This window comes from Microtus pennsylvanicus, chromosome 5 (assembly GCF_037038515.1).
Source record: "Microtus pennsylvanicus isolate mMicPen1 chromosome 5, mMicPen1.hap1, whole genome shotgun sequence".
NCBI classification, from domain to species: domain Eukaryota; kingdom Metazoa; phylum Chordata; class Mammalia; order Rodentia; family Cricetidae; genus Microtus; species Microtus pennsylvanicus.
Window position 1 is genome coordinate 94,156,282 of NC_134583.1, and position 11,562 is coordinate 94,167,843.

At 37.6% G+C, this 11,562-nt stretch overlaps 1 protein-coding gene across 1 annotated transcript; it reads left to right on the forward strand.

Moving 5' to 3' along the window:
- Nucleotides 1-6,696: 6,696 nt before the first annotated feature.
- LOC142851385 (olfactory receptor 5AN1-like) lies at nt 6,697-7,647 on the forward strand. Its single transcript, XM_075975236.1, has one exon. It carries the CDS (start codon nt 6,697-6,699, stop codon nt 7,645-7,647), a length of 951 nt encoding a protein of 316 aa, XP_075831351.1.
- Nucleotides 7,648-11,562: the final 3,915 nt, after the last annotated feature.

Below are 11,562 nucleotides of genomic sequence, written 5' to 3' on the forward strand. Positions count from 1 at the left end.
GAAGATTTCAACCTAATACCACGTCAGAGTTACTATTATCTGCTATCATGCACATTACTGGAACACTCCAAAAATCTCTGGAACTTTAGATAAGACATCTTTGAAACAGACAACATACTAATACCAACCAACAATTGATTTGATGTCATGAAACCACATCATATTTAGGACCAGCTTGATCATAATGTTCTTGTTACAAAAGGCCATCATCTCATCTTTTATTATTCTATTTATAGGCATTTGAGTAGTATCAAGTTGAGAACTTGCTCAAGGCTGAAAATTGTTAGATTACAAAGCTATTACTCTAGAGAAGATTCCTGATGGAGTTCCATACCCCAGAATCTACCAACCTTGTCTCATAAATATCTTGATGTAGTGTAATAAGGATCAGACCACTATCATTGCATTTGCTGTTATACTTATCAGGTGAGGGTGGTCATATTATACTTCCTGTTTGAATGAAATAAAGCCACATTTTGTCTTTAATGTTTCTTTTACGAAGATTGATCAGAAATTCTTGATTTTGTTAAAGAAATCACTACTAGCTGTTTATTAAACTTTAGGTCAAGCACAAAGTTGGGAGTATGAATCATTAAGAAAAATGGTGAAAAAGACAGTGTTTCTTCAGTACCAATTCTTTGATAATCTGATAGTTTTATTACTGGGACCTTCAAAAACCATGACGTATATCAATATCTTTTGGACAAATAGCTATAATACACACACACACATACAAACACACACATTAGGATTCTAATCTCTCTTAATCTTTTTTATCACACCCACAAGATTGCTCTGGGTTAATATAGTGAATAAGATCAACACATAAACATATATTGATATTTTAAACAGCTGCACAAATTTGGCCTTCCAAGACTTGTGTGAATTCATTGCAATATAGTCTAAGACATTGGACATTCAAAATTAATGAGATTAAAACCACACAAGATATAACACATTCTTATTGTCTATATATGTTCAGTAGTTTGGGGTCCCTTTAAGGCATGTTTTTAAAAAGTAATAAAATGGTCCTAGTATAATACCTAACAATTTAAGCTGATATTTCCCAGTATTGCATGGGAGCTTTTGCCCTTTACCATCATGATGACTTACCCAATAACTTGGTTCACAGTCATGAGATATAAATATTTGTAATAGTACAGTGATAAACATGTCCATGAAAAAAATAGAATGTTAATATTATTCCAGAGCCAAGATGAGTGCTTTATACCTATAACCCCAACATTAATAAGATAGGGAGAAAAAAACCACTGCCCACAGAATCAGCTAGCTGAGTTCATTGGGGCTTTCAGAAACTAAAGCAGCAATCAGGGACCCTGTATGTGTCTGATAAAGGTCCTCTGCATATATGTTATAATCCTATAGGTTGTTGTTCTTGGTGATTCTTAACCGCAGGAATGGTGCCTCTCTCTCACTCTTTTACTTGATGTTTGGACCCTTTACCATAATAGATTGCCTCCAAAGCCTTGTTGTGAGGGATGTGTGGTCAGAAAGCTTTTTTCTGTCCTTTCCCATCCTGCTTGTCTGGTTTTCTCTCCTGCCACTGATCTTTGTATCTGCTTATAAAATAATTATTTTGAGCCTTAATATTTGTAGGAGAGAGGCCACTTGTTGGTCCTGAAATAATCACACAGAAACTGTATTAATTAAATCACTGCTTGGACCATTAGCTCTAATTTCTTATTGGCTAACTCTTATATCTTAATTTAACCCATATCTAATAATCTGTGTATCACCATGTGGCTGTGGCTTACTGGCTAAAGTTCTGTCGTCTGTCTCCGATGGGACTACATGCCTTCTTCTTGACTCTGTCTCCTTTCTCCCAGCATTCAGTTTAGTTTTTCCTGCAGAACTGTGTTCTCGAGTAGCTCTGTCTGCTATAGGCCCAAAGCAGTTTCTTTATTAACCAATGATATTCACAACATACAGAGGGAAACCCTACTCAATATTTGTTATTTCTTGGATGATATCTCATGCTTATTACATGCTAGTTCTTACATATAAATTAACCCATTTCTAATAATCTGTGTAATACCTTCTGTCTTTGTGGTGCTAGCTTTTCACTAGTATATCTTGTTGTCCTGGCAGCCCACTGACATCTCCCCACATCCTGCAATTCTTTACTTGTATCTCTGTCTAGATTTTCCTCCTAACTCTATTCTTCCCTGCCATAGACTCAAACAGCTTTACTCAGCAACACATATTCACAGAATACAGAAGGATATCACATATCACTTCTCCTTTTCTGCCTAATTACAAAGAAAGGTTTAATTTTAATATTGCAAAATTACATATAACAAAATAGGTATCAAGGAAGAATTACAGTTATAATATTTATTCTATTTGTACTTGGCAAAATTAAAGCAAAGAATTTATCATCTACTTTATCTTTGTTAGTGTCAAGTTTCATATCTTATTTATCTTTAATCATAAATATGGAAAACTATAATTATCTAGTCTTCAACTCCATCAAAGACCACAGAAGAATAAAATACTACCTGAGTAAATGGATGCACTCTGTAAGCAACTTATTTTTTTCTTTTTTCTTATATTTATTTATTTATTAAAGATGTCTGTCTCTTCCCCACCACCACCTCTCATATCCCTCCCCCTCCGCCAATCAACTCCCCCTCTGTCATCAGCCTGAAGAGCAGACTGGGTTCCCTGACCTGTGGGAAGTCCAAGGACCTCCCACCTCCTTCCAGGTCTAGTAAGGTGAGCATCCAAACTGCCTAGGCTCCCCCAAAGCCAGTACATGCAGTAGGATCAAAAACCCATTGCCATTGTTCTTGAATTCTCAGTAGTCCTCATTGTCTGCTATGTTCAGTGAGTCTGGTTTTATCCCATGCTTTTTCAGACCTAGTCCAGCTGGCCTTGGTGAGTTCCCGAAAGAACATCCCCATTGTCTCAGTGTGTGGGTGCACCCCTCGCGGTCCTGAGTTCCTTGCTAGTGCTCTTTCTCCTTCTGCTCCTGATTTGTACCTTGGGATTTCGGGGATTAAATTCCCTGGGCAACCTGCTCTTTTCTGAAGTGAAATGGAGGAAAGGTGAATCTGGTGGAGAAGGGAGTTCGTGGGGGTGATTGGGAAAAATGGATGTAATAAATGAGAGAACAATAAATAGAAAGTAAGGCAGAAAGATTTCCATAGGCTTTAGGCCTAACTGGGTACATCCATCTTAGCCTGGACTACAGTATGAGACTATGCCACATTCAAGTTAACAAATTAACAAACAAAAAAAGCTTTGCAAGCAAACTTCCTTCTTAAAACAGAGCATCAAAAGACCTTTTGTGAGAATATAGTAACTAGTCTCTTCTCTTAATTTCATTTTACACTACATGTTGTCATTATATTTCTGTGTTATCTTCAGAGATTCACCAGATATTTTTATTTTGAGGGAATAATTATATAATTTCTCCCTTTCATTTCCTCTTTCCGGAGTTTCCTATATGTCCGTTTTTACTCATTATCTGAGAGTTTTACAATGTTTGAAATAAAATTTGATCATATCAAGCACTAGCTCCACCTCTAATCTCTTTCAGACATTCCACATAGAATCTGCCTCCCTCCATTCTCTTTTTGTATTCTTCTCTGAGTCCATTCAGTTATAATTATGTGAGAATGGGTGTAGAGACAAGTGTGTGCAACCTCTCAGGCACACTTCCTTGAAGGAAATTGAGTTTTGCTATTTTAGTAGCTTTTACGAACCAAAGTTCTTCAACTAATGGTGGGCTCCTTTGGGGCTCCCAATCTTGGCTGTAATTTGTGTAGTTTGATCTGTGTAGGTAACCATAGCTGCTATGAGTTCCTAAGTGCAATGATCCTGTCATGTCTGAAAACACTGCTTTAAAGTATCCTTTCCAGCCTATGGATTTTTAGTTTTTCTGTCCCTATTTCTCAATGATATTTGTGTATGTGTGGTGTGTATTTATGTGCATGCTGGACAGATGCCTAATTTTGAGAAAGAGTTCTTGCTTCCTACCACGTGTTTCCAAAAGCTCAAGTCATAAGCTTGATACAAGCACTCTCACTGAATGGGAATCTTGTCAGTTCTCAACACACATTTCTATTATTTTATGATACCAACACCTTAGGTTGTGATCAGGATAGGACATTTCCATCCTAAATTTCAGTTTCTTGTCATGAGTTGGAAGATAACTTACTGCCTTGACTTCTTCAATACGTGTTGGCTGCATGTCTATTAGAGCTGCTCTATTGATTCACAACAGATATCTGAGAAAAAGTGTGATATCTATATAAAATAAAGCACTTTCTATATTGTATGCATATAATTGTTAATATCAAACTATGTTATTAGATAATTGTGCTGTCTTGGGAGACTCCTTTATCATCTCTGAACTTAACTTTGTCTTCTAGAAATTAAGATCTTGGGACTGGAAGATCCCTGTGTCCTTTGGAGATCAAATGCCTCCAAGGTCAGTTAAGTTACAATCTGGTATCATAATAGGATCACAGGGGAAGTTAAGAAGTGATGCAAATGGCAAACTGGGCCTGGTAATTATTAGAAAAATTTCCATGACAACCATGATGCTGGAGAGCAAGTGTTTGTAGCATGTTCTATAATTGGCTTTTCCCTTCCACTTTGGCTCTCAACAGCACATTTAAGAGGATTCTCCAGTGCTGCTCTCTCACTATCTCATCACTAGACAGCCAGGTCAATGGCCAAAAATATCTGTTAGGAATACACTAGTTCCCCTCCTGTAAAATTATTGGAATATTGGCAGTTTCACCCTTTGGCAAGAGTCTGTCTTCCTCTAGTCTGGGTGAAGGTCAGAGGGTAAGACTTGAAGTTAGAATCAGCTATCTTGAGAGTCTATCATTTTTGCAGGAGGACTCACTATCTAAGAAGATTTATGGGGAATTTCTTACTCTTCCTCCAGCGATCTCCTAACTTAAACATCCTATATATTTTTCTTCAGTTTCCCTTTTACTTACCCAAATTATATGCTGTTCAGGAAACAGAATATATGCTATGTTAAAAATATCAGGCATGGGTCTGCGATGAGAGGTGGTTGTTGACTTAAGTATGTTCCTTAAATTCTGTTACTTTCCTTTTTCCACTCAGAATATTGGAGATAATGAGGGTAGCTGGGGCTACATGAGATTATCTTTAAAGTCTAACTGAGTTTCAAATGCAAAGTTGAGTAGGACCACTTGATAATACATTCACTTGTACTTGTGGGTGGATGCAAATGTGAGTGAATGCAACACTTAACACTAAGGAGAAAGTCTCTTCCAGTCCTTCATCAATAGCACTGTCATCTACATAGCTCGTGGTGGAGGAAGACAAATGCAGCAATGAGAATCTGCAATATGAGCGACTGAGCATTTGAAAATATTAGGCAGAAGTAGACATTCTTAATAACTGTTTCTCAACACCGTTATTGAATCCTGACTCAGACTATTTTTTTTAGGAACTAACTTTGTCAAAAAGACCTTGATATATCATCTTTGTTCTGCCATTGCCTTCATTTTAAAGGGAGGTGATGACAAGAAAAATAATTGCTAACTTTAACGGAGCTCTGCACATAAGCCCCTTATGTCATTGAGTCTCTTGAGCAGTGCTAGAGAATGGTCAGTTTCATCATCTCCATTTATACACGAGACTACTGAGGCAGCACAGTGTTAGCATGATGAAGGGATATGCCGACAGGAAGTGAATATCATGACCTCTCTCTCTCTCTCTCCTTTTCCCTCTTTATTAAAATATAAATCTTAAATTGTTATGAAAATATAGCAGATATATAAAATTGGGAAAATACACCCTTCCTCTTTTGTTTTGGTTTTAACTGTTTTTAATGTGTTTCTTTGGAAATGATTCACACTGCATATGTTTGCATGTTTATTTTATGTCTGTGTTAGTTTGCACATATCGTGCCTATGCATTTATCTATGAATGTGAACGTGTGTGTGTGTGTGAGAGAGAGAGATAGAGAGAGATAGATGAGACAAAGACAGAGAGCCATAGGTCACATTCATAAGAGTAACTATATAAGGCAAATGTATTCAAATAGAAGAGCATTCCTGTTTCTCATCAGTATTGTGGTGTTCATTTCTTGGTATAGAAGATATCTCTCACACAAAAGGTGTTGCCTACTGTTTTTGTATATTTGGTGTATTAACATATATTCTATTGAATTTTTATTCTTTTTCTCATAGCAAGGGTTTCCACTTGTTTTCATGTTTTTACCTTATACTTGAAGTTTCAAGGTTACACTACATCCCAAGAGTGTACCAATGTATAACTGATCCTCTAACAATTTCCCTATATTGAATCAGATCTCAGAGACCATGAAAGCATGCTCACTCCACAGTAATTAAAATGATAAACTTTGCCATAGGGAACCCCTCATCAACCCATTTCTGTCTGAAATGTCTGTTTGCTCTTGGTACATGTCTGTAGCTGTGAGGATAATGAGCCATGGATGTTCACAGTACCGTTGTGTTTGTCTAAGTGCCAACTCTTTCTCACGCTCATCTCACCGAATTCTTTCATAGGTGCAGTCACTGACTTCCTCTCTCTTCTCAAGGACAAAACCCAGTTTTTTATGGAATATTTATGAAAATGTCTCTAACATAAAGTTGTAATATCATTTGAGTTCTCAATACATTGTATTATTTCCTTTCTTATTTTAGGAACAGGAGCACAGAGGTAATGATTGGGGGAGGAAATATTACCAAGATCACTCAGTTCATCCTCCTGGGATTCTCAGATTTCCCCCAAATCACAGCCCTGCTCTTTGTGATATTCCTCACACTTTACATTACAGCGCTGACCTGGAACCTGTCCCTTGTTATTTTAATAAGGATGGATTCCCACCTCCACACACCCATGTATTTTTTCCTCAGTAATCTGTCCTTTATAGACCTCTGCTATATCACCTCAACAGTCCCTAAATTGCTTTCTAACTTCTTCCAGGAAAAGCAAACGATCAGTTATGTAGGTTGCTTACTTCAATACTTTCTTGTTTCCATTATGGGGTTAACTGAATCTTGCCTCATGACAGCCATGGCCTATGACAGGTATGTTGCCATTTGTAACCCACTGCTCTATTCTTCAATCATGTCACCATCTCTATGTGCTTTCATGGTAATGGGAAGCTATACAGCAGGACTCATAAGTTCTTTATCTCAGATATGTGTCTTGCTGCAGCTCCTCTTCTGTGGACCTAATGTCATCAAACATTTCTTCTGTGACATGCCCCAGCTGTTAAATCTCTCCTGTACTGACACTTTCTTTGCACAGGTTCTGCTTCTCTTATTGACAATGTTTTTTGGGCTTACAAATGCCTTACCCATCATGATATCCTATGGCTATATTGTCTCATCCATACTAAAGATCACTTCAGCTAAAGGCAGGTCTAAGGCATTCAACACCTGTGCCTCTCACCTGACAGCTGTTTCCCTATTCTATAGTTCTGGAATCTTTGTCTATTTGCGTTCCAGCTCTGGTGGCTCCTCCAGCTTGGACAGATTTGCATCTGTCTTCTACACTGTGGTGATCCCCATGTTGAATCCTTTGATATATAGTTTGAGGAACCAGGAAATCAAAGATGCCATGAAGAGGTTGCAGAAAAAGACAATCTTTAGTCAAGGTCAAAGATAAGAAGATTTCAACCTAATACCACGTCAGAGTTACTGTTATCTGCTATCATGCACATTACTGGAACACTCCAAAATCTCTGGAACTTTGGATAAGACATCTTTGAAACAGACAACATACTAATACCAATCAACAATTGATTTGATGTCATGAAACCACATCATATTTAGGACCAGCTTGATCATAATGTTCTTGTTACAAAAGGCCATCATCTCATCTTTTATTATTCTATTTATAGGCATTTGCGTAGTATCAAGTTGAGAACTTGTTCAAGGCTGAAAATTGATAGATTACAAGGCTATTACTCTAGAGAAGATTCCTGATGGAGTCCCATACCCCAGAATCTACCAACCTTGTCTCATAAATATCTTTTTTTTTGGTACCAGACCTCATTACAGATGGTTGTGAGCCACCATGTGGTTGCTGGGAATTGAACTCAGGACCTTTGGAAGTCGAGACAATGCTCTTAACCATTGAGCCATCTCTCTAGCCCTCATAAATATCTTGATGTAGTGTAATAAGGATCAGACCACTATCATTGCATTTGCTGTTATACTTATCAGGTGAGGGTGGTCATACTATACTTCCTGTTTGAATGAAATAAAGCCACATTTTGTCTTTAATGAATGTTTTATGAGGATTGATCGGATATTCTTGTTTTTGTCAAAGAAATCACTACTAGCTGTTTATTAAACTTTAGGTCAAGCACAAACTTAGGAGTTTGGATCATTAAGAAAAATGGTGAAAAAGACAGTGTTTCCTCATTACCAATTCTTTGATAATCTGATAGTTTTATTAGTGGGACCTTCAGAAGCCATAACTTGTAGCAATATCTATTGTAACAACAGCTATGTATATATATGCATATATAATACTCTAATCTCTCTTAATCTTTCATATCACATCCATAAGATTGCTCTGGGTTAAAATAGTGAATGAGATGACTACAAATAAATAAAATGATATTTTAGACAGCTGCCCAAATTTGGTCTTCCAAGACATGTATGAATTCACTGCAATATAGTCATTGGACTGTTGACTGATTTTTCTTTCCTTCCCAGTTCCCACAGTCATTAAGACCCCCCCACACACAAAAAAATCACACAGAGGTCTATATTAGTTATAAACTGATTGACCCATTAGCTCAGGCTTCTTATTAACTCTTATAATTTATATTAGCCCATTATTTTTGTCTGTTTTAGCTACATAGCTCAGTATCCTTTTCAGGGAGGCAGTCACATCTTGCTTCTTCTGTGGCTGGGCATAAACTGCAGAGGAATGGGCTTCCTCCTTCCAAGAATTCTCCTGTTCTCCTTGGCTCACCTCTACTTCCTGTCTGGTTGTCCTGCCTATATTTCCTGCCTGGCTACTGACCAATCAGCATTTATTTAAAATATAATTGACAAAAGACAATTGTCCCATACCACTTTCCCCCTTTTTTTTGTTTTACTTAACAAGAACTCTGAATCTAATATCCTTTGTTTAGCTTTTCTCCTGACCATTAGCCATACAACTTGTAACCAACATCCTAGAGAAAGGAAAATATCTATAGTCCATTTTTTTTGGAAATTTGGGCATAGTTTTCCAGGCTACTTTCTGCTGATTGGGTTTGCTGATAATCTTATGGGGACCTAAAGAAAATTTAGGATTATTATCAAGTCCTAACTGGAGTATCCTGTGAGGCTTGATCATCTCAGGCAGTAGTCTTATTTTTTAATTAATTTTTTTTATTGAAAAAAATTCCGCCTTTTCCTAGCCTCCCATATCCCTCCCGCTCCTCCCACTGCTCTCCCCCTCCCTCTCCAGTCCGAAGAGCAGTCAGGGTTCCCTGCTCTATGGAAAGTCCAAGGTCCTCCCCCCTCCATCCACGTCTAGGAAGATGAGCATCCAAACTGGCTAGGCTCCCACAAAACTAGAACATGAAGTAGGATCAAAACCCAGTGCCATTGTCCTTGGCTTCTCATCAGTCAGGCTGCAGTCTCGAACCTGTTCTGGATGTAGAACTCAGACATCCAGGCCATCTGTTCCTACTGGAGTTTTCTCGGGTGGTCTTCCTTGATCAAACCTGATTTTTCTTAACTCAGAATAAGTCCATACCTTCTCTTTTTCTGTGGAATCAAAAGCAAAACCTCTTCTCCAAAGTAATATACCTTTTGACTTCAATTTTAAGGTCAAGTTATTTTCAAAATACCTACCTTTGATTAATTCAGCAGCATTTATAAGCAAATATGTTTTAGGAGCTGTGTCTCCTTCCTCAGCATTCAAACAATTCAAAGAGAACATAATAACATACATTATCCAGATTCTCTTTGCTTTTTCATCTTTACATGGTTTTACTTTAACCTCTATTTCTTTTACTTTTAATTTTTGGCTTTTTGAGACAGGTTCTCTGTGTATCTTTGGCTGTCCCTCTGTTACCAGGTTGTCCTTGAATTCACAGAGATCTGCCTGTATCTGCCTCCTAGGTGCTGGGGTTAAATGCATGTGCCACCACACCTTGAATTCACAGAGATCTGTCTACTTCTGTCTCTCAAGTTTAGGATTAAAGGTGTGTGCCACCACACCTTGAACTCATAGAGGTTTGCCTGCCTCTGTCTCTTAAGTGTACCATTAAAGGTGTGTACCACCAAACCCAACTATTCTCTTTCTTTATTTATTTTAAGGACTTTAACCTTGTTCTTTACTCTCCCAAGATTGTATATATTTTAATAGACTGTAAAACATTTAGAGGTATACTTCATCTTGGAATCTCTCTTTACTGTATATCTTTTCCTGACCATATGAGTCTTTAATTTGCTAAGCAATATAGAGAGGATTAAAGCTGTGGCTTTGATGGCTAGATCCAGCCCATTTCTTAGCTTTCTGATATTCCAGCCTCATGGAAGAGGTACCGGCCAGAGCCATGTTCCTTGCTACAACTCTACAGTGTTTCAAGGTCCCTGCCAGCAAGCTGGCTCCAGCAGTGTGCTCACAGACCACACTCAAATGTCAGCATTCAAACATCCAGGGTCTCTTGAATTTTTGATGATGTGTATTTTTCTGCAAAGTTAAGAGCAGAACCCTGCCCCAACCCTCTATGGCTTTCCTTACCACCTGTATTATTGTCACCATTGTGGATAAGCTTTCATTTCTCTGTTTCAATAAGTTTCTCCTTTTCAAAGCGAATCTTTATTAATTTTGATGATATCCATAATTTTTCTTCTCCTTTGGAAACAAGAACAAAATCCCTTCCTCAACGGAGTACATCTCCTAGTTTCCATTGTGAGGTCAATACATCCTTGAAATATGCTGGTTGATTCAAGTCAGAAGGTTTTTCCATTATCCAATGCCTCTCTGCTGCTGTTGTTCCTTTCTCATTAGCATTAAGACAATTCAAAGTTAATAAAGCATTTTGCAATCTATTTCTAGGGGTATCTTCCATCCCTTTCTGTTTGTTCAACATATCCTTTATAGTATGATTTGACCTTTCTATAACTCCCTGACCTGTAGGACTATTTGCTATACCTGTAATGTGTTTTATATTATAATAAGCAAAAATCATGTCATTTTCTTAGATACATATGCTGGCCATAACTTCCAATAAATGTGTGATTACTGAATCAGTCTTTTCTGAGCTCAAGGCAGTAGATATACCAAGCCACGTGGCTAGCATAGACAAGAATAATGGGCTAATATAAGGTATAAGAGTTAATAAGAATCCTGAACTAATGTACCAATCATTTTATGATTAATGTAGACCTTTGTGTGATTTCTTTGGGACTTAACAACTGAGGGAACCAGGCAGGACAGAAAACCTCGGTCAACATTCCACATTCAAAATTGATGAGATTAAAAACACATAACATACTGACACATACTTATTGTCTATGTATGTTCAGCAGTTTTGGGTCCCTTTATGGTGTGTTTTTAACAGTAATG

Excerpts from the sequence above, each read along its gene's own strand:
- LOC142851385 (XM_075975236.1), top strand. The coding sequence starts at position 6,697 with ATGATTGGGGGAGGAAATATTACCAAGATCACTCAGTTCATCCTCCTG.